Consider the following 24,272-nt stretch of genomic DNA (forward strand, 5'->3'; position numbering starts at 1 on the left):
TGTGTACTTTTTTTTCCTGTCTACTTTCAAGACTTTTTTCTTTATTTTTGGTTTTCAGCAAACCTAGGCATTGATTTTTGTGATTGATGTTTTTAATTTTCTTTACAGTTCATGAGCTTCTTGAATCTGTAAAGTTATATCTTTTACCAAATTTGGGAATGTATTCAGTTATTTCTTCAGATTTTTTTTTCCCTCATTCTCTCAGTCCCTACCTTCTAGGACTCCAAATAACCTGTTAGACCTTTGATATTATCCCAAAGGTCCTCCAAACTCTATTCATTTTTTTCCTCAATCTTTTCTCTCTTCTTCGGATTGGATAATTTCTATTGATCTTTTTCCAGTAGATCTTCTGTCATCTGCATCTACTTTTGTCATCTCTCTTCTGCTATTAAACATACCCAGTAAACTTTTATTTCATATATTGAATTTTTTCCATTCTAAATTTCCATTTGGTTTTTTGTTATATTTCCTTCTTCTCTGCTGAGATTTCCCATTTTTTTCATTCATTGTGAGCATTTTCTCCCTTACCTCACTGAGTGTAATTATAGCTGCTGTAAAGTCCTGTCAGTTTCTATATCTGGGTCTAATAAAGGCTGGTCTCTGTTGATTTTCTTTTCCTTTGAGAGTGGATCACATTTTCCTGATTCTTGATATGTCAAGTAATTTTAGATCATATCCCAGACATTGTAAATGTTTTACTGTCAAGGGGAAAAATGTGTTTTGTTTACTCTGCATAGCCTTCAGCAGTTCATTTTATGGTTGTCGTTGTTTTGAGGTTTTTTTCTCCCCACAGTTTAAGGTTGTTCTTTGTGAAAGAGTTGGTCTATTAGGGGCTTACTCTGACATGCCAAAGCTGAACTCCTGATATGCTTTTTAACCCTTTAACTGCCTCTCAAGTTTCCTGTTAAACTACATGCCTACACTGTCACACAGAAAGAAAGTCCTTCATGTCTTCACCCAGATGAAGTCAATCAGAGCTGCCAAGGGTGAAACAGTTTGTCATCCTCACAACTGGCATCCTTTTTTCTGCATCCTGCCCATTGCCACCCATGTACTCTTTTGTCACCAGAGATGAATGGAATGAATTTAGATGGACTTAGCAACAAGTACCACTGCCACCTCATCAGGAACACAGGGAGAGAGGAAAATCTCAGAACAAGATGATGACAGAAGCTAGGAAGAGCAGTTGGAGGAAAGCTCTGTTGATGGAGTTGGGCACAGATGTGGGCATATGAACATGAACTGAAAGGGAAAGAGAGTTTAAAAAGAAGGGGAGACAAGAGGGTGGAGAGGCAGAGGGCAGGGGGCCAGCTGTGCCCACCTTTGTGCCTGTGGTCTCATATAATCTTCAGAACAACCTGAACAGAATAACAGAACAACAAGTTGGCTAAGGAGCTGCACTGCAACGCCTTAAGTGTGTCAGTTCTTTACTGTCTGCTGAGAATGCAAACTTGACCTGCCTTAAGCTTAGGTTAGCTATGGTAAGCCCTTCTCCACCTCTTAACACCCCATCCCTTCCCCTACCTCACCCCCAAATCTCAATCTTATTCTGCTTCCTGATGGGCTTTATAAGCCAGAGGCTTAAGAAAAAGACTTTGAGTGCTCTTCAGAAGACAGCATGGAGATCAACTTGTCAGTGAGGGGCAGATTATTTGAGGTTGGAATTCTTCCCTACAGATTGCTCTCACTTCTCTGACCTCCAGTATCCTTATCCTTGTGCCCATTCTAAAATTTCCATTCCATTGAATAACATGCAAAGAGAGAGAAGCATGTTACCAAGAGGCACTAATTTCTTCCGCACATAGCCCAGGAGTCCTTCAGGTCCTTCTAATTTTCTTCCTACACGTTTTTTTTTTTTTTTTTTTTTTTTTTTTTTGCAGTACGTGGGCCTCTCACTGTTGTGGCCTCTCCCGTTGCGGAGCACAGGCTCCGGACGCGCAGGCTCAGCAGCCATGGCTCACGGGCCTAGCCGCTCCGCGGCATGTGGGATCTTCCCAGACCGGGGCACGAACCCACGTCCCCTGCATCGGCAGGCGGACTCTCAACCACTGTGCCGCCAGGGAAGCCCCTTCCTACACCTTTTTATGTCCAATACCCTCAGAGTAGATCATTAATTCTCAACCGGGGATGATTTTGCCTCCAGGGACCACTTGTTAATGTCTGGGCATTTTTGATTCTCGCAACTAGGGAACTGCTACTGGCATCTAGTGAGTAGAAGCCAGGGATGCTGCTAAACATCCTACAATGCACAGGACAGCCCTCCATAACAAAAGAACTGTCCAACCCAAAACATCAATATTGCCAAGGCTGAGAAACCCTGGAACTGACTCCTAGTGCCTTTTTCCTGTGTCCTTTCTCTTCCCTATCCCTTCCTTTCCTTCATTAGGGCCACTCCCACTGGTGTAATGATTGTGCCAGGCCAGCCTTTTCCAAGCCCGTCCCGCAGCCAGAGCTGCCGGGGTGGTCCCTTCTGGTAAAGAGCAGGCACGGGAAGTACTGAATGAACTGCTAGTGGACTCTTGGGGAGGAACCCATGAGTGGGATTTGTGGAGAGGAGGAGTATGCAAGCCCTCACTTCTCAGTCTTGGGCATCGAGGTGCACCTTGGGAGCTGCAGTTTAAAGGATATGGGGCGGTAGCAATATGTAGTGATTTATAGATGTTAGGGAACTTGGAAAATTCAGAGGGAGACTATAAAAGTAATTTTGGCTATGGTTATTTTGAAATGAAATCAATTATGAATAATTATCACTTGCGCAGTATCATGTCGTTAAGAATGCCACGTTGATATTTTTGGGGAAGCTTTGTTTTATTGCAACACTGAAATCTGTTCCTGCATTTATATTTGCCTTGTTCATTTGCCGGTGACGTGGTTGTCAGTTCTCAAATTAAGAGAGATAGAGGCAATATTGTTCCTACCTGGAATCGATTTTTTTTCTCCCCTTTTCTGTTGGAATGAAAATCCTAGTTACAGGGGGGCCACACAACCAGAACATTTACCCATAGCCATTTAAGACTGCTGATAAATATAGTATAACTTTATTACAGTGACCTCATGTCAATGTCCTTTGTAATTCTGATTAGTCCCCGTAATTACCTTGGACCTTTCATCACCTAACCAGTATAATCCCAAATCTGCCCAGTATTAGAGTTTGTGGGACATTGAAGTTCTCTGCATTGGACTAAGGTGTTCCCAAGTCTTCATGTCTGTAAGAAAATCACTGCATGATTTTCACCTTACCCCCATACTTCTGCTTTTAACAAATTATCTGGAAAAAACAGAAGACATTATTATGTTGAATACATATGGAACACGAAACTTTTCTCTCCCACTGTTTTGAATAAAAACTTTTAACTTACATTAAGTACATGTTGAATTAAATGTTAAGCCTTGATGTTTTCTCTGCCCAGGATATCTACTTTTGCCTTGAAATATATCTAAGATGTAGACAGCCCCTGTAGTCCTAGATAGTTCACTTTAAACTGAACTAGAACATCATGCTACATCAGGCCTTTGAGGGAAGCTAAGAGGGGCCATCTCTGCTGTCAGAGTCTTCTTCCCCCATTATTTTTCAATACAAATGGGTGTTCTGCATTCTGCCTCTTCATCTGGCTCTTGTTCTTGGTGCTTTTGATCAAGGTTGTACTCACACCTGAGCACAGGCCTTTCGGGTATGTGAATCTGAGTCTCCACCAACCTTCTGGCCTCTACCCAGCATTAAGATGTTAACCATTTGAATTGAGGTTCCTAGTAAGACTTGAGAATTGTGCTATTACATTGATTAAGACATTTTATTAGCTTGTTGAATGTGGATAAACAGATGAACTCTGATTTCAGGAAATTTTATCACAGTAACATCTTTAATGACTAATATTGAATTGTTTTCATATTTATCTTTAAATATGTCATAGTGATGATAAACACTGATAAACTGATAAATAGAATGTTCCATGGTGGTTTTTGAAATGTAAGATGGCTCTTAGTAGTAATGTATTATTGATGATTTACAGACTGGATGATGGTGAGACAGCCCTTGTTAATATCTACTATTAGCAGATATTACTAAAATAATTATTTTGTCCTTGGTAGTCAGCTCTTTTAAAATATTACACACTGATTCTTAAGAATTCAAGCTTTTCAGTGCCTAACCAACACAAAGTTCCACCTCAAAATTAAGCAGAATCAAAATGAACTGTGGTCCCCAAAAAAGCATTTTTAGAGATTTATGAGACTTTATAGCTTTTTGACTATGGGAATATGCCTATGCTTATTTCTGGCTCTTAGTTTATTTAACAAGCATTTGTTAAGCACCTGCTAAATGCTAGGATCTGAAGAACAAGAAGGAAGGAGTGAACAAAGTGTCAAGTGCAGCTTGAGGGGTCAAATAAGATAGAAATGAAAAGAATTCATTTGACTTTGGTGACCTAACAAGAGCAGTTTGGAGAATGTGATGGGGGTGGGAGCAGTATGGAGTGAGTTGAAGCGTGATTCCCAGTTTAGAAAGTAGAGACTTTCTCCACACTTCTGAGAAGTTTGACTTTTCAGAGAAGAGGGATGAAATTGTGACAGCGGGAGGGGTGGGTGGAATTGAAGGCAGGTCTGTTTTTCTTGGTTTGTTTAAAATAGGATATATTTATAAAGTATTCAGTTTTGATGCTAAAGACTAAGAGAGTTTGAAGGAGCACAAGAGAAGGAAGCTAACCATGTAGTTAGGTTTCTGAGACCACTCCAGGGCTATCTGACCTTAGATCTGAGGGAGGCATGTGTCTTCCATTAGAACAGGGGTTGTGGAAGATGGGTGAGCAGGAATGTTTCTAAACTGCATTGCTTTATAGTCAAAAAGAATTTGGGGCTTTGTATTATGATTAGAATCACAGGCTATTTTCTTTTAAGCAAAAGTAACAGCTTTCATAGTACTTTTGTACTGTGAAATGTTCTTGATCTGCCATGTAGAGGCTATTTTGCTTCCTCCCAGTGATCTCTTAGGGGTTATGAAAAAAAGTATCAAATTTTTGAAGGCACTTGACAAAGTTAAAGAATTTTAAAGTGCTAAGTACTTTATGTAATCATTCACCTTAACCTCATAATTTTGGGACCATTTTGCTCCCAACTCAGTAGGGATTTTATGACTCATATCTGGTATTTTTTCTTTTCTATGGTTTTTTACTTTCTGATTTTTATTTCCTCCTTCCGTGGATTTTTGCCAGTTCAGCAATAGTAATTACTGTTAATTATTTATTGTAGATAAAGCAGAAATAAAGTGAAACCAAATTGTCTAGCATAAGTAAAATTTTCTTTTGGTTTATCATTGAAAATTGTCATTTTTATTTTCTGTGTAACAGAGGATAAAGATTATAGAGTTAGGCTAATTCATTGTACATTCAGTCATTTGGGATATCTTAGATTTTGAGGAAATTGTGTTACTTAAGGAAGTTACCTAATCATTCTAAACCTTATTAATCGTATCTGTAAAGTATGAATAATGCCTATTTACAGAATTATCTGTCCCTTTCACAGTTATTGTGAGGTTCATCTGATAATAATTTATGTAAACATGCATTGTAAATTATAAAGTATTTTTAAATATATTATGATTTGAAAAATATTAGATTTCAGGCTCTCATGACCAATTATAAACTCCCCTTCAACTGTAAAATGTACACGAATAAACATTGTAGGAAGTGAACTCTTGGCTGGCATAATGATGCATAAGCATCATTGACCTGCAAGTCTCTATGCTAATCTAAGTCTAATTTAAAATCTTTAAGAAACTCTTCCTTTCTTAAGGAAGGAGGGAAGTTTTTATTATGGCTGATAAGCTGTGTATCTCTGTGTAGTGTAATGTTTAAAAGTGCCAGCTCCATAATTAGGTTGCCTTGGATTCAAACCCTGGTCACACCTTTCAGTGGCTAAATGTCTTGCATACGTTTAAACTCTTGGTGCCTCTGAAAACTTAAACTCTGAAAAACGGTGGTATTAATGGTACTTTGTCACAGGGTTATTATCTATTAAATGAGATAACACTTAGAATAGTGTCTGCCAGTGCTACGTGCTCAAAAAACTTGTTAGCTATTGTGTACATGAAATTTACAGCAATATGAATCCATATATAAAAGAATATTTCTCGTAAAGTAAGTACCTGTAAAGAATTAAATTTTAAATCACTAAGTACTCACCACATCTTTCCATTTAAGTAGCTTCACCCATGGGATTTTAAATACATTCAAAGGAACACTTTTTGAATCATTATAATAGCTTACTTTTTTGGATGTCAAATTTATACCTAATAAGTGGTTTTCCACCTACCTGTAGACCAGCAGTGGTACTGATGATTCCTTCCATAACTAAAAAAGGTTTTGAAATATACTGTGCTTCGAAAGAAGGAAGGAAAGGAAAGGAAAAGGAAAGGAAGTGGGGGGGAGAGAGGGAGAGAAGAAAGAGAGAGAGAGGAAGGAAGGAATGGAGGGAGGGAAGGAAGGAAGGAAGGAAGGAAGGAAGGAAGGAAGGATGGAAGGAAGGGAAGGAGGGAGGAAGGGAGGGAAAGGAGGGAAGGCAGGTTTCTGCTCTTAAAAGGCAGAAATCTGTGGTGCCAAATCTGGCCACTAGAGGGTGCCGGATAGCCAGTGACCTAGCCCTCTCTTAGAGTCTGAGATCTGATCTTGCCCTTGTGAGAGTTCAGGACCTACCACTAATCATCTATGTGGAGCTCAGTGGCATCATGTTTTCTCAGTTCCAAATACCATTGATCTGATAGTGGTTCATCTTCCTTACTTCTCATGGACCAGGGATTGAGCTGAAAGCCTGTTCCCATCTTCCATAAACTTTTATGCTCTTGAAGTCAGTCAAGCTTTTCACTTCACCCGCTGCCCTTTCCAGAAGAGGCCCGCCCATTCAGAAGTCACTTTGGTTACAATTCAGTTGATTTAGGAGGATTTAATTTTATTCCATCCTACTGCTTCCTCTTTTGCTACTTTCCCTCATTCTATATGTTAATTTCTTAATGGGATTTAAGAGGTTTTACAAAATAGTTACCAATTATTCAATATGTGGTCACTCTGCGAGGTTAAAACCCCACTACTGCTTAAGAATCAATAAAGAGCGTCTTCCTTTTTTTTTTTTTTTAAGTCAGAGCAGAGATTTGGCAGGGGATGGGGAAACTTCTACTACTGTCAGTCTAGCAAAACAGACTAGTGGGAAATCTGCCCTCTCTATTACTAGGTGGCATAATTCAGGATGATACTCATTAAAAGCTAATGAAAGACAAAATTTCTGGTGATTGAAAAATGAGGAGATAGCTAGCAAAATCTGCAGCTGCCTCCATATGAGTCCTCTCTCCTTGGCCACCGTGGTTCAGCACAGCTGTCTGTTCTGAGTATCAGGCGGGCTGGCAGTGAGAGTGGTCTGCTTAAAAGGCTGGCAGCGAGTCCGGGTGAAATGAGGCAGTGGACACACCTGTGAGGGGATAGCCTGGCTCGGGACCATGCGTGTTTCTCACAGCTGCCAGTGAGCAGAAGAAATGCGGGGGCTGGTGGCAGCAGGCCTGGGGATGGGCCTAACAGTGACAGGACCGTGCGCTTTAGCTGAAAGAACTATGGCAGGAAGAAGTTTGTTCAAGCGGATGTTCGTAACTGAAAATAGGCTGGATATTGTGGGAATCCGGAAATGGACAGTGTAGTGTAGAATAGATTGCAGTTTTTGAGTTCATTTGAAAGTAATTCCTTTGTGCGCAGTGTTTTTCAAAACTACTTCATGCTTTCTGGTATTGCACGTCCACTCTGAGTCTAATAAGGCGAAGGAAATTTCACTCATGATATTTTTGTATAAGAATGCTATGGAGGATTCTGGCATCTGTTGGCACCAGGCACTAGTCACTCAGTCTGTTAGGTCATTTATTCAGGATTGGGAGCTACATGATACTGTATGTTAATACCACATAATTTCAGAATAATGATCCAAGTGGATTAGCTACTCTGAATAACAGCATATGTCAGTCACTTGCTAACAACATCTTACAAAAAGTTCCTCATTGAATTTAACAGCCACATAGCTTTTTTGTTACTTTTCCACAGGAGGTAAACCAACAGTGTGTCTTTTATTTGGTCAGTAATTAAAGGTGCATTTTTCCTTTTATCCTTTTTAAAATTGGACTTTTTAAGACTGAGCTGAAATTTCATACTGAAAAATAAAATGTAAAGATTTACTAGCATAACTACATTATATTAATGTATATTACTGGAACCAAAGCTCAAATTCTGATCCCCAAGTTTCCACTAGTGACCACAGTCTCCTGGCTTCCCAGTAGATGCAAAGTAAGACTATCCAATCGTCATGAAGTCCCCTCAGTCACAGTTCTCTGCCTCTGCTTCTGTGTCCACCCTAGTAGTGAGTCTGCTCAGAAAGAGGTGTTTGGCTCAAGGGAAGATCTAGCCAGAAGTCTTGTTGCATCTGAGACAGGTGGCAGCTTGGTTCGGCTCAGTGCTGAAAAGTTCCAGGAACATTTGGGAGCACGCTCATTTTACAAGGTGGTATTACAGTTTTAATTTTGATGCCATGTTCTCTGTTATATTAGTTGATAACAAAAACAATTTTTAAAAATTTGACTTGGTGTCATTCTCATTTTTTTAAAAAAGACTTCGTGGAAAATTCATTTACTGTAGGCATCTAAGTGTGAAATTTTTAGTTTGCAGTAAACTTTTACTCTAAGCTATTTTGTTTGTAAATGACACTGGCATATTACTTTCTCATCTTTATTTTCAGTGATTTATACATATTAGTTGTCCAATCTAAGATGATGACATAACTCACAAACACTACTGTCTCCTCTCCCCACACCAGAAAGTTGAAAGTTTGAAACATTTACATTTACATTTGAAAGTTGATGCCTCCTTCCTAAGATAAATTTAAGCTAATAATTAGCCAATTTTGGGACTTCCCTGGTGGCGCAGTGCTTAAGAAGCCACCTGCCCAGGCAGGGGACATGGGTTTGAGCCCTGGTCCGGGAAGATCCCACATGCCACGGAGCAGCTAAGTCCATGCGCGACAACTACTGAGCCTGCGCTCTAGAGCCCGTGAGCCACAACTACCGAGGCCAAGTGCCGCAGCTCCTGAAGCCCACTTGCCTAGACCCCATGCTCTGCAACAAGAGAAGCCACTGCAATGAGAAGCCCGCGCACCGCAACGAAGAGTAGCCCCCGCTCGCTGCAACTAGAGAAAGCCCGCGTGCAGCAACGAAGACCCAACGCAGCCATAAATAAATAAATAAACATTTAAAAGATAATAATGATTAGCCAATTTTATTTTCACTTAGTCTCATTTTATATTTTCTTTTACTTTAACTTAATAGCACTTATGAACATATTTTAAAACAACTATTAATGAAAGGATAAGGGCAAAAGCTGTCAGCTTCTGTTTTATTCACTTGGTGGTTTTGCTTTTAAGTTTGCACAAGACTGATTGTTATTAAAGTAGGCAGGGGTTTTATTTTTTAACATTTTCATAGGAGCCTTCCTATCCTTTTTTTCCCCCCTATCCTTTTAAATTCCTGAATTTCTTCATGGGTTTTTAATTGAATTTGTACCTTTGTTTGGGAAATTAAAAATACTGTTTCAGTCACAAATCATGCCATTCTAAAATTGATGATTATGTTAAAATGTTTCCTTTTTGGTAAATTTTATTTTCTAAAGCTCATGTGGCAACTAAGGATGAAGCACTTTGATCAAAATTTATTGTTGCTCTTTAAGTTTTTAAAAAACTTTTTACCATATTTTGAGTTCATGTTGTTTCATAAGTAGCTGTCAGACCATGATTCTTATTCTATGGTGTCTTAAAAGAACTATGGATTTAGATGCCTCAAAACTAAAGTATTAGGAATCCTGTTCATTTGTAGGTGTTGCTTCATTGTTTTAAAAAATCATGTAATACAGTCTGAGTTTCATGGTTTGTGGTTTTCGGCTGACCTCTATTTTATTTTAAAACCCTTCCTATAGGTGGGCAAAGTAAATTTTGCATCTTTATGGTATGAAGATAGACATAATTTAAATTGGCAGGATAAGTATTGTGGTATCACTGCAGCAGAAAATTGTATAAATGGTTGTATGCACTCAGGGATATTAGTAAGAATTATGTCCTCCCAGAACACTTCATTCCATGCATGTTTGCCAAAGGAGTAAACTATGGTATTTATTATCATTTTGAAGAATTTTTTGACAGAAGCCATTTTTCTAAGAGAAGAATGAGTTGAGATCAAAATTAAATATATTACCAGACACACAGAATAAACATGTAATGGAGCATGGGCCTATCCTATAGTGAAATAAATGAAATCTGCTGGGTAATATCTCTGGTTTTCCCAGATACTCTTTTTGCTTTTCTTCAGTTGCAAGTGCGCCTACTTGATCCCACACACACTTTTTTTCTTTTTTTAGAGTTAACGGATATGTACCACAACGTTGAAAGGGACTTTTCCTACAGCCACACACGAGCGCTGTTGTCCACAACTGAAAACAGCAGGCGCTAAGTATCCCATATTCTAAAGAGGGCCACCAGCGATTGAGACCAGGCACCTCCCTGCAGGGTTTGCTAAGAGCCCCACCATTTTTCATTCATTCAGTATATATTTATTAGGCACCTTCTATGTTCCAGGCAGTGTTCTAGGCACTGGGGATGCAGCTGTTTGCAGAAGTTCCTATCCTACTGTAATTCACAATCTGGCAGTCTAGTGGAAGGGGAAGAAGGTAGCTCTCTTCTTGCTTAGATTAAAGGTGGAGGTGGGGGCACTTCCAGAGAGCCATTCGTAGTAATCGGTGTCCCTACAGGAAAACAGACTGGCCTCTGGTGTCCCAGCCAGTTGCTTGCTAAGCTGATTGAACCTGCAGACCCACTGATGTGCCTGCCACAAGAGCCGGGTTCAGTGAGCAAGTTCCTGGGAGTCTGGAGGGTCTATTAACATAGATGTCTGCATCTCTCCCAAAGACTTCTGTTGGCGGAGCCAAGGCCTGCAGAATTACTAGGGACCACGGTGTAGTGTTCTAGGAAAGAAGAGACTAGGAGACCTCTCCCCTTCCTTAGGTCCTGGTGGCCCCTGGAGAGTGTAGAAAAGAACCTCTACAATCTCTGTGGCTCTAAAAAAGGTGATCAGAAGTCAGAATGCTACTGAGGGGGTTTCCAGGCCAGAGGAAACAATACCCCACCCAGGGAGCTGCCCCTCCTCAAGAGGGGTGAGCACCAGGGTAACATCGACCACCACATCAGAAATCCATACACACCCCTCTGCCCTCCAACACCAGGAATCAAGCCAGAGCAGGACCAGGGAAACGTCTCCCCAGCTGACAAGCAACCATTTATGTCAGAAGATCCTTCCTTCTTTCCCAGCTCCTAACACCAGAGAAGAAGTAGAGCTTGAGGTTGAAAAGGGCAGGGGGGGAGAAAGTTCTGGGTGCAGATAACATCCCTTCCCGCCAGTCTCTTGGTCTTTCTGTGCAAGCCCGTACTGAGGGGAGGGATGAGATTTATATTTAATATGAGATTGAAGTTTGTAATTGGTCTGGACTTTCAATAATGAAAAGTGACCTGGGGACTTCCCTGGTGGTGCAGTGGTTAAGAATCCGCCCGCCAATGCAGGGGACACAGGTTCAAGCCCTGGTCCGGGAAGATCCCACATGCCATGGAGCAACTAAGCCCATGTGTCACAACTACTGAGCTTGCGCTCTAGAGCCTTCAAGCCACAACTACTGAGCCCTTGTGCCACAACTACTGAGCCTGCAAAGCCACAGCTACTGAAGCCCACGCGCCTAGAGCCTGTGCTCCGCAACAAGAGAAGCCACCGCAATGAGCAGCCTGCGCACCACAGCGAAGAGTAGCCCCCACTCGCCGCAACTGGAGAAAGCCTGTGCGCAGCAACGAAGACCCAACACAGCCAAAAATAAATAAATAAAATAAATTTTAAAATAAATAAACTAAGAGCAATTCAGTAAAAAAAAAAAAATTATTCAAAGTGTTAATCAGAATCACCGAGATAAGGAATCAAAGCTAATAGAGCTTTTCCATCTGCCCCTTAATTGATCTGGAGAAATTTAATTAGTAGTTGGTTTCGCGTTACTCAGATTTTGTTGCTCTGGGCCTAGAATTTTTTAGCTGCTTACAGTATAGCAGAGCTATGCATGAATTAAGTTTTTCCTGATATTTTTAGCAGGCAAAACTACTTACTAGAAATGGAAAAACATAAAAGGAATGGGTGTTCAATTGCCGTTGAAGAATGCAACTGAAATTTCATCGTTCTTTTTTTTTATACGGGTGGCTCAGATTTCTGTAGGACAAGATAACTATAGTAATGCCCATCAGCTTGTAGCTCATTGCTGGATCCGATCCAAGCAAAATAACACATCAAACCAACTATGGGACAGTCTGAATGGACACAGGCAGTCTTGCTTCTGTGTCAAGCGGACGTCATGTTAGTTTTGTCACTGCATATCTCTTTTTATTGATAAACTTATGGCATCTGTCCCAAAGGGCTATGCAGAAATGTGTTTATATTTCTAGAGAGCTGATTAAATACAAAAATGCTTAATAAACATACACATACTTATTTCATAAGGCTAATTATAGCTAAAATACATTAATATATTTTAAGTAAAATACTCCACGAGGTACAATCTGGGAGGAAAGGTGGGATTTTTTTAATGTTTCCCTATTTTTAATCTATAAATAGTCTGTTAAAAAAAACTGTTTTATTTGATAATTGGCCTTTGAAGTGCTTTTGTAGTTCTTGGGAGACCTAAGAAATTGTTCTCACTAGGCTCCAATCCAAACTTATGTGGGTGGATTTGATGTTGTCTTTGAGTGCCTGCGTAAGCACCGCCAGCTATCGGACCTAGGGTGGCTCACTTGGTCTCTGAGTGTCCCCACCTATAAAATGGAGTTGCTAATATCTACCGCATAAAGTGCTTGTTAGGATTAAATGCCTTAATGCACAGGACCTAGGATAGTGTCTGACCCCTTGTAAATGATCAATAATTGGCACTTTTCCCTTCTCCTCCATTGATAGCCACAAGAAATGATGTTCTCCCTTTTCTTTGGGAATGAAAAAATCTAAATGTCTTAAATTTACCATAGATGCTCTGAGGTTAAACAGACGTTTAATGCAGTTTCCAGTTACAATCCCAGAATATTTGTGGTCGTTCAGTAATTCGGCCATAGACAGGGGGCACTCAGCTCAGAACAGAGTTACATGTACAATCTTCCATCCAGATAGGTAAATAGTGTCTATTTGAGGAAGAAGGCTCTGCCAGTAGATTTAATGTTAACGTAGATTTTAAGAACGTGTACGGTGAGGAATTCAGCCTTCCTTCTATAATGTGTCGAGTCTGAAATGATCACTCTCTTCATTAGTTTTACATGTATATGTAGGTTTTCTTTAAGAAAGCTTCAAAGTTCATTGACTTGAGAACTCTTTTATTGTATTCTTCTCAGTGCCAGAAATTAAATCAGGAAATTCCATAATATATTGATGTTTTAATTTTTTTTTTAACTTTAAGTGCTGCCTATTATCCCTGTTGCTTAGCAGAAGGCCCCTTACCTGTTCATAGATATCTAAACTAATCAGTGGACTTCACTGGACTTTTGTGTCTCCCGTCTCATTGTTAGTAAAATGACTGTGGCAGCCTCCATGAATAGTGTTCTGTAAAACCAAACCAGATTCTGTTCAACACAGTAAAAATTTGAGCTAAAGTGGAGTATTAGGGGGGAAAGGAGTATGTCGCTCCAGGCCACAAACAACTCAAAACAGTTTGAGGCATGCACTGGTAAATCTTACAAAATGCTATAGGCAATTCAGCATCAAAATTGCCATAGAAAATTATTGTTGTTAGCCATTCTGTTGATAGTTCGTATTGTTAGAATTGCTAGCAGATGGGAAAATGGATGAGTCAGGATACAGTATTAGCAATCCATATTTTTTTAATCACTGGCCACTAATAGGGTCTGTAGCATCTGTGAGATTTATTTAAACAGTTGCTAGGAAGAGTTTGTTTTCCCAGTAAACACAGCAAACCTTATACAAGGGTTTTTGAATTGACTCTTTGACTAAATGTGTTAACATTAACATGTAAGACCATTTGCTTCATTGTGATGGTTATCTCATTTGACAGACTGAGTATGCCAGCAACTCGTAGACCCATTAAGTCTTGAAATGTTATCACATTTAAGCATTTTAAAACTTCATGATCCTGTTTCCTCTATTTTTTGAAATTAAGACTTTTTAAAAAGCCCTCATGTAATTAGGACTATTTTTGACAAAACAAAATAATGTAGAAATCTGAATGTTCTCCCCCTATAGCTTTTTAAGATGAAATTGTTTTGGAAAATAATTCCTTCTGACTTAATTTTACTGTCAGCTCTTCCTGATGTAGTCATAAGAATGTTTGCTCTTCTTGGCCATTTGAAATGACAGATAATCAGGGGGCAAGACATATTAATAAAAGCAGAGAATAAAATCAATTTCCATAAAAGGGTTTAAACGGAGATTGCATATACTGAGTCATATGGGCCTGAGAGAAACACATTTTGAGATCTGGGATTATTAAAAGTCATTGCACATGACTAAGTCATTTGTTTAGCAGAAACATGAACGATAAAGGTGGGTTGAGTTAAGCCTCACAGAATCTCACTGCAAAAGAGAACCTTAGAGATGATCTAGTCTAACTTCCTTATTTTAGGTGAGGAAATGAGAGCTAGCGTGCTCAAAGTTACACTCCTGGTTAATGGCAGAGACATGACCTGACCCTTATTAGGTCAACGCTGTTTTTTATTATACCAAGTCTGATATTCTTAATCTAGCACGGCCAGAGAGTTCAACAAGTTAAGTCACCACAGATTTGGAGGTGTGTTGCTAATAATAATTAGCAGCTTTTCAATACTTCTCATAGAGTTCAGAAATAATTCTAATTATTAAAAGTTTGAACTGTCAGAATTATCTATGGGTTGATTTAATCTTGTTTTCTCTCTTAACTTCTCACATTACAGAGTTACTTATGCTGCTGTTTTATGTAAGAGCTAGTAAGTGAGTTTTTAATCTGAATACCTATCTTGGGTTTTCTTTTTTTAAGGGATACTGAAAAATATAATATTTTTGGATCCTGATCTGTAATCTTCTTACCTCCTGGCTTAAAATGTGATAATCTAGGACTGTTATTAACAAAATGAGCTGCTTATTCAAAGCTGTCACTCATACACCAAACTGTACTAATTTTCAAACAAAATGGTGACTCCCATTAAAAAGTAGTTTTGACTTTTTCATTTAACTTATAAACAAGTATCCATCCACTCATCTCTGTAATTATTATTCTTTAAAAATTTTGGGTTTTTCTTAGATTCTTTAACTTATTTTAAACTTTTTATAAAAGCTGGGAGATCCTAGTTTACTGGCCTGAAGCTTAAAGAAGATAGCCTTTCTATCTTTTGCTGAACTTCTGCAGTTTATTTCATTTTAAAAGACTGCTGTAGTGCTTCCCTGGTGGCGCAGTGGTTGAGGGTCCTTCTGCCGATGAGGGGGACGCGGGTTCGTGCCCCGGTCCGGGAGGATCCCACATGCCGCGGAGCGGCTGGGCCCGTGGGCCATGGCTGCTGAGCCTGTGCGTCCGGAGCCCGTGCTCCGCAACGGGAGAGGCCGTGGCAGTGGGGGGCCCGCGTACCGCAAAAAAAAAAAAAAAAGACTGCTGTATAGAAATGTCAAATGCAGTATTTTCTATTCACTGTGGACTTCATAGCTGAACACCTAAAAACCATTTTCCCTTTCAGTTCAGGTTGAAGACCGAAGAAGTTTCTCAGCAGCACACCCCCAAATCTGTGGTGACTTAACTTGTTGAACTCTCTGGCCGTGCTAGATTAAGAATATCAGACTTGGTATAATGAAAAACAGCATTGACCTAATAAGGGTCGGGTCATGTCTCTGCCATTAACCAGGAGTGTAACTTTGAGCATGCTAGCTCTCATTTCCTCACCTAAAATAAGGAAGTTAGACTAGATCATCTCTAAGGTTCTCTTTTGCAGTGAGATTCTGTGAGGCTTAACTCAACCCACCTTTATCGTTCATGTTTCTGCTAAACAAATGACTTAGTCATGTGCAATGACTTTTAATAATCCCAGATCTCAAAATGTGTTTCTCTCAGGCCCATATGATTCAGTATACGCAATCTCCGTTTAAACCCTTTTATGGAAATTGATTTTATTCTCTGCTTTTATTAATATGTCTTGCCCCCTGATATCTGTCATTTCAAATGGCCAAGAAGAGCAAACTATGAGTAGAAAAAAAAGTTTCTCAAGTAATGAAACAACATTGTTCTAAAACTCATCACTTTTTCTGTGACTCTGCTTTTGAAGCAGCTGTGGGCTCTGTCTCTGCATTCGAGTTTTTCCTCTTACTGCGTGGCAGCTTATTTGGTCACTTAGCCAAGTCATGTGTCCTCAATGTTTGTAAAGGTTGTCAAACTATAATATTCTTTAACTGTGTTAAGGCCTGAAGATTTAAGAATCATTGTTAGTTGTGCAAGTTATATTTTGTCATTAAGTTCAAAACTAAATTTTTGTTAAATAGAATTAGCCTATAACATATAAAAGTCATTTCCAGATGAGTGATTCATTCTTGTACATTTTTCGTATACAGTAAAAACCACAATGTATGCATGTTCTAAAATTCTTTTATTTATTTGACTTGACTTACCAAATTCTAAACTCTGACAAATGTAGGACAGAGACTTGATACTCCAGCACTAGTTTACTCTGCATTTATCTTGGAATTAGTCAACTGGAATATAGTTATGGTAATACAGCTACTTTGTATTCCGTGTAGAAAGATGGTTCATAAGTAACATTTCTTTCCTGCATATAAAAAAATGTAAATTCAAGTTGATTTACCACAAGCTCTATTAATCCATAAACGTAATTCTGAAGGGATTTCCATCTTCCTCTTTATATTTTCAAGAAACTTGATTTTAGGTGAAGGAAATTTTCATCACAGTAATATTGATATTAGTTCAGGAAGCTCAACTTTTTCTTCTGATATTATCCTTATTAGCCCTCAGAATTGTTTTAATTTGATTATTATTTTAAAAGGGTGATAGTGGATTGTATGGTACTGTAGGGTCATTTTTATCATTATGAGTCTGTATAAATTGTTATCTGGTTTGCACATCATTTTACCGCCAAGGCATTGAGCATACTGTTTTCCAAGAGATTGCAAAAGCTGCTTCTGCCACGTTTCCCACCCCAAACCATTTTTATGCCTGTGGGAGCCTTGATAGCTACAGAAACACAGAGTGCTAAATATGTTATTAGGGCTTAACTAGAAGTCAAAACTCAACCGGAAGTTCATATCTATAAATCATACCCATTTTTATAAGAAGTGAAAATTTTTACCAGTTAATCTCACTTTTTTTTAGTCTAGATGACACCATAATCTAGAGTTATTTAGGACTATATGGATATTTCTGTTCTGTTAACAAAATAAGAAAAGCCTCTGACCACAGATGTTAAGGTTTGGGGATTATTTTCTTTTGGATATCATAGGCAGATTGTAAGATCAGGGAGAAAATCTTCTTTTCCTGGATAATCTTATCCTCATCAAGAGCTTCAGTTATAAACTAAATGCTGATGATTCCCTAAGTCTGTGTCTTCAGCTTGAATCTTTCTCCTGAGGTCCAGAACCCCAAATTATAATACATATCTGATATCTCCGCCTTGATGCCATTAACTCCCCTACCTTATTAATGGTATCAGTCTCTACCCCATGACCCCAGCTTGAAGCCGGAATCATCCTTAACCCTTCCTTCTTTCTGGCCCTTCATAATCAGTCAGTGAACAAAGAAAGCCCTATCAATTGTATTGATATTTTCAAGACTCTCCAATCCCTCTCTTCTTCTCAGTCTCCACTTCCATTTTCCTGGTTCAAGAGTCATCCTCTCGGTAGACTGTTGAACCTGCTAACAGGTCTTCCTGCCTCCATTTTTCCCCCATGGCAATGCATTTTCTCTACCTGCTATTGGAGATATTTTTGTAAAGCTCATTCATATATGACCATGTTTTGAGCACCAATTATGCTCAAAATTATCAAGCATTTCTTTCTTGTCTACAGAAGGTTTGTAGCAACACACTTAAGGCTCTTAAGTCATCTGGCCTCTCCTCTCTTTCCTCTCCTAATCCCCTCCCCCATGGCTCCTTCCTACATCCCAGCAGTCAGCTGACATCTCGAAAGATGCCATGCATTTGTGTGCCTTATACGTCTCTGTTCATGCTGTCACCCTTCTCACCTGTCCCATTTCCCGACTTCTCAGCTTTCTCCTCCACTAGTGAGTTAGCTGTGCATGGACCTGTCTTGCCAGCTAGATTGCAAGCTCTTTGTGGGGTAGTGTTCTGTTCATCTCTGCATCTACAGTGCTTGGTCCGTAGAAAATATCAATAAATGTTTTAATAAATGAATCCTCTGAACTTCTCGGATGGCCCACCAGAAAACATAACTATGTATGTATCTCATGTAGAAGTCAGATTTCCTGTAACCTCGACCTTATACAGCCACAAATATGAAGTTAAATTTTAAACACACACACGCGCGTGCACACACACACACACACACACACAAAACAGGTATAAAAAGCTTCAGCACTAAAGCCATGCTCTATCTTTCCTAAAACAGCCTCAAGCTTTCACTCAGAAGCTGTTTATTCTTATTTAGTATAATGCTTTATAGGATTGTTGAATTGCCCTTCTGGTTTCCAATAAGTGAACAGACTTGGAGTAGAGAGAGAAGAATATCCACTCAATGGCAAAGAAAGGAACTCATAGCTTTACCTCAAATGAAGATAAAAAGCCAAAAAGAAGAGAGGAAATTCATACATGGTATAGATTAGTCATAGATCTTAATAATGATGATTCATCATAAGGAAAGGTTGTTTTAGGTCCTCTATCCTCTGCTTTAGAAGGCAGCATAATCTGTAAAATACTTCATAGTTTCTGTTAAAAATGGTTGAAACAGTTTTATCACTTAAAGAACTAAGATTTAGATACTTCATGAATTTACTTACATGGAACACCTAATTCCCTAACAATACCAGCTCATGGTTCTCTAGTATCACAGACCTGTTTTTCACAAATTCTACATATTGATAATATAAAAGTCTATTAGAGAAGAAAATTTTTTTCTTCTAAGTAGCTTCTTTCTCTGAATTCGGTCCATTCCTTTAGTATAATATTTATAAACTATTGGCAGTTTGCCCCAGTAAGATAGTATAAGATATTTAGTACAAAAATTGTTTGCTTTGTATGATGTTATGTCTCCTAATTATCGTGTAACCCATTCCTTTGAGTCATTTATTCTGTATTCCTGTTTATCTACCCACCTTTGTGTCTTCATATTTAGCAGTATAGTTTAATAGTTTCTAGGTATGTGTACAAGTTCTAAAGTTTAAATATTTTTGGAATACCTGGGGTAGACATGAAACCCATGCATAAAAAATCAATTATAAAATAGTCCATGAGTCTAGAGTCAAATACTAAATGGTGGTCTTTAAATTTTGAATGTTATATAGAAATTCAGAGATAAGAAAGATAACATAGGCTAAAATAGAGACAAAGTGGAATTGGATCTTATGTAGACAGCACTCAGCCTTGTCTTTCTCGGGGAAACGTGGCTGTGTGTGGTCTCTATTGGCCCTTCATCTCACTATCACAGAAAGTTTCAAGATTCCCTGTTAGCTTATTCTTTATCCCCACAGTGATTTGAACAGTAGTGATCAAATAACAGATTAATACTTACATTAAAAATTAATTACAGGACTTCCTTGGTGGCTCAGTGGTTAAGAATCCACCTGCCAATGCAGGGGACACGGGTTCAAGCCCTGGTCCAGGAAGATCCCACATGCCGCGGAGCAACTAAGCCCGTGTGCCACAACTACTGAGCCTGCGCTGTAGAGCCCACGAGCCACAACTACTGAGTCCAAGTGCCACAACTACTGAAGCCCCTGCGCCTAGAGCCCGTGCTCTGCAACAAGAGAAGCCACCGCAATGAGAAGCCCGCACACCACAACGAAGAGTAGCCCCCGCTTGCTGCAAACTATGGAAAGCCCGTGTGCAGCAATGAAGACCCAACACACCCAAAAATAAATAAATAAATAAATTTATTTTAAAAAACAATTACAGCAAAAACTAACACACCATTGTAAAGCAATTATACTCCAATAAAGATGTTTAAAAAAATTAATGGGGGCTTCTCTGGTGGCGCAGTGGTTGAGAGTCCCCCTGCCGATGCAGGGGACACGGGTTCGTGCCCCGGTCCGGGAAGATCCCACATGCCGCGGAGCGGCTGGGCTCGTGAGCCATGGCCGCTGAGCCTGCGCGTCCGGAGCCTGTGCTCCGGAACGGGAGAGGCCACAACAGTGAGAGGCCCGCGTACCGCAAACAAACAAACAACAACAACAAAAATTAATGAAGTATGTAATAATATAATACTATGCTTTCTATATACATGTATATAATAATATATAATATAATAAGCTAGGGTTCTCTTTTTTTTTTAATGATGTTTGACTAAAAAATAACAGGACATTATTTTAGATATATACCGGAACTTCTTCTACAGCAAAGCGAGTGGTAGTCACCTTCAGAGTTTTCATCCTGGGAGCCAGTGCATTCTCTCCCGTAACACTGTCATTCTTATATTCTTGGAACTCCTCTTTTGCATTTCTTCAGTCTCTGACTCATTCTTTTCAGTATCCTCAGTGGTGACAAACCTTTTTCAGTTGAGAATGGATTTGATTTTGGGAACCAAGGGTCACTTAGGGCCAGGTATGATGAGTAAGGTGGAGGATCAAGCTGAAAAATGCTATTTTTGGTTAAGATTGACATGTGACTGTAAAGTAATGAGAGTGTTTTCTGGCTTGGCTTACAAAGTAACCAAAGACAGTTCTCTTCTGAAAACAAAATACAAGCTGCAAGTTTTATCATATTAAAACCGAGTCTGGATTACTCTCATGTAATTTCCTGCTCCAAAGTTGATCATGGCTCCCTGAAGTCCAAACCTGGCTTTGGCTGGCTTCCAGGACCCCACCAGCTCCTAGTTTTCTGTCTCGTTTTTGGTCCTTATTAGTTCTTCCTCCTCAGCACAGCAGGGCCTCCTCCCAGGGCCCTGCTCACTTCCCCGAGGTATCCCCTTCTCCAAGGACCAGCGCAGTCCCTGCTCCCTAAAGGGAATCATGTCTCCATTAAATTTATAGCAAGGCTCCTCTCCTTTTTGTTGGGAATCTGCTTTTAAAAAAAAAAACAAAAAACAATGGATGCTTTTCCCAGGAAAATGTACACATGAACATGCAGAATTTTTCACATGAGAAGCTTGGTCCCAGATTTGAGTTAAGAACCTGTCACTATAATCTGTACCACATACAATAGGGCTTAATTGTATAGGGTCTGGCATAAGTCCCATAGTTGCTAATCTTACCCTTCAAGCTAATTTGTAAGTTTCTAAGGCAAGGAAATAGTTTAGTACTTCTATGCTTCCCTTACAATACATATCAAGATGCTGAGTAAGAGCAAATAGTAGATCATTTTGCTTTAACAGACTTTTTAAAAATCACCTGTCTGCCACCATTGCCTTAATAGTTTCTGAAGGAGACAGAGTGTTTGAGTTTTTTTAATGTTAATAAGATAAAAAGCCCAAGTGTTAGGTTATATATTTCAGGGCATCCTATAGGCCCTGAGGCAATATCCCTAAAATGTTTCTCAGGAGATAATCCATATCTTGCTGTTTTGACATGTAAATAAATACAGTAAAGCTCAGGATGCCACAGATCCTGTTATGTAGAACAGATTTTATCCCCCATTCACACAGGACATGAGGCCTCTCTTCTGTTGTTACACAGAAAACCAGTAAAGGATGTGCCAGTGGTGCCCCCAGAAGCTAGCATAATCAAACTAAATCATTATAGTCAAACTGTATCATTTAGTCAAATCATATCATTACTGTCAAACTATAACATATACAGTGAACATGTGACAGGTATTTCATTTTCAAATTGGCCAAGCCCATGTCAGAACTTACACAGCACTGTTTGTATCAGGCTTGGGATATTTTGAATCAGAAATTAAAAACCCTGTCTTACCAAAATGCTTGGGGTAAAAGTATTCTAGATAATTTAATTTTCTGGTTAACCAAGTGCCTAAAATTTAAGCATTTGGTAAAATGCAGAATAGAATGGTTAATTTAACCTGTATTCAATCTTGTCACATTCTTGGGTGATCTCTGCAAGTGTTTATGATTATCGTAGCTCTCCATAGATTGCAAGAGTGTGAGAGAGTAGAGTGAATATATCCGGAACATATCCTGAAAGTCTGTTTGTTGACAATGGTGGATTTGTCTTTCTGCCTTTTTTAAAACAGATACATTTTATTAGCTTATTTTTCTCATTTGTTTTTTCCTAAAAGCAGAGTTTTTTATTGTTTCGTTGCAGATTACTTGAGGTTCTTGCAAGATGTGGCTTCTTGGTTCTTGAGGGAAGGAATTCCTGTTTTAATTGTTGAGCCATATTTCAAAGATGACGTAAAGAGTTGAAATATTCATGCTAAAACTCATTAGACTTTAACCTATTGTAGATAATTTTACTATTTTAATATCTTCTTTTTATTTTCTATATCCAGTTAAAAAATCTAAGTTTAGAAGAACTACAGATGCGGTTAAAAGCGCTGGACCCCATGATGGAACGAGAAATAGAAGAGCTTCGTCAAAGATACACTGCGAAAAGACAACCCATTCTGGATGCAATGGATGCGAAGAAAAGAAGGCAGCAAAACTTTTGAGTCTAATTTCTTTTCTGTTTGTTTCTATGACTATTCTGGAGACCAAGAAACCACTAAGAATTGCAGGAATATTATGATTTTTTTCTTTTTAATCTCTAAGATTTGTGCTCTATGACCAGGCAACAGTCAAAAACTGATGATGGTACAAACCCAGGTAAATCCCCAAAAGACAGAACTTAATACTGTTTCCACTGTGTTTTCATTCTTAAATGATGGAAACAGCAGAAATGCATTCTTCTCTGCATCTGTCAGCTGCATACTGGCACTAAAACTGTGTTGTAAAATGAAGGCTGTGTTTAGAAACCTTGAAAATCCAAAGCTATTGTTTAATTGTACAGCACCGAAAGGGCTCTATGTTAACAATATTCTTTGTTCTCTTTTAGTAGCCTATTTATTGTATCCCTTTAGGTAAATTTATTTATTTATGCTATTTCACTTTGTTTTGTTTTTTAAGGACAAGATCAGGATAGCTTTCGTGAAGGTAGGGACATGTTAATAGATGATAATGTACAACCAAATTATACCGTAAGCAGGGAGCTATGGGGTTACTTACATTCCTTGATTTCCAGGATAGTTTTCCAATAGAAGCAAAGCAATAATAGCAATAGTACACAAATGGGCCAGACAGTTTTTATACTGAAGCAATAATTCCATTTTTACCTTCTGAAATTTTAATTTTTTTATTTTTGATGTTTGGTACAAATAGGACTATATGTATTTAGGTCATAGAGAGCTATAATGTTTAAAACCAAAGAAATCAGTGGAACCCTTGCACAAAAAAGTATGGTAAATATTTTTAAAGAAATAAATCCTTAAGACAAATGTAATTGTTAATATTATTTCATGTTTCATGTGTAGGTCTGATAGCTAAACTGTATCAGATTGTAATAAGCTCATCAGATTTATTTCTGTGAGTATGTGCTCAACTGTTACAGACTCTTTTGTTGATTTCACTTATTTCCTGGGAATTGGTAAACGTCATGTGCCTGACGATAACAAAATAGCAAAAACATTTGTACTGAACTGTGCAAGCCTTGGGGACTGAAAAAAAAAAAGATTAAAACCATTAAAAAGAAACTCATTTCTAAGCTGAATGATCATTTGCATGATTGAACCGGGACCAGTCATTTCCTAAACTACGTATGGCCATCTTGACAGCATTTGTTCTTTTGTGTGTTTAATTACTATGTTTAAATCATAAAGACAAATAAATGTTACTGTGCCACCCAACACATTTCATCTCTATCTTTTTTTAAAACTGATGACCTGGATTCTGTCTTTTCCAGGCAAGGAAGGTATATTAGTCGGGACAGGCTAGATTATGCAGTGATAACAACTCTGAACCTTCAGTGACTTAACATAACCCAGGTTATTTGTCACTCATGTGCCCTGCTCCTGTCCTTCACACCCAGGGACCCTACTGACAGAGCCTCCACCGT

General features: G+C 38.8%; 1 protein-coding gene across 1 annotated transcript in view; it reads left to right on the top strand.

The window, feature by feature from the left end:
* STK3 (serine/threonine kinase 3) overlaps positions 1-24,063 on the top strand; it is a 324,871-nt gene extending 300,808 nt beyond the window's left edge. Inside the window, exon 11 of the mRNA XM_029222626.1 lies at positions 22,675-24,063. Coding sequence (XP_029078459.1) covers positions 22,675-22,833 — 159 coding nt within the window. The 3' untranslated portion in view covers positions 22,834-24,063. The remainder of the gene's footprint in view (positions 1-22,674) is intronic.
* The last annotated feature ends 209 nt before the right edge of the window (positions 24,064-24,272 follow it).

The sequence above is a fragment of the Monodon monoceros genome, unplaced genomic scaffold (genome assembly GCF_005190385.1).
Source record: "Monodon monoceros isolate NGI ecotype Baffin Bay Population unplaced genomic scaffold, NGI_Narwhal_1 Super_Scaffold_14, whole genome shotgun sequence".
Lineage (NCBI taxonomy): Eukaryota > Metazoa > Chordata > Mammalia > Artiodactyla > Monodontidae > Monodon > Monodon monoceros.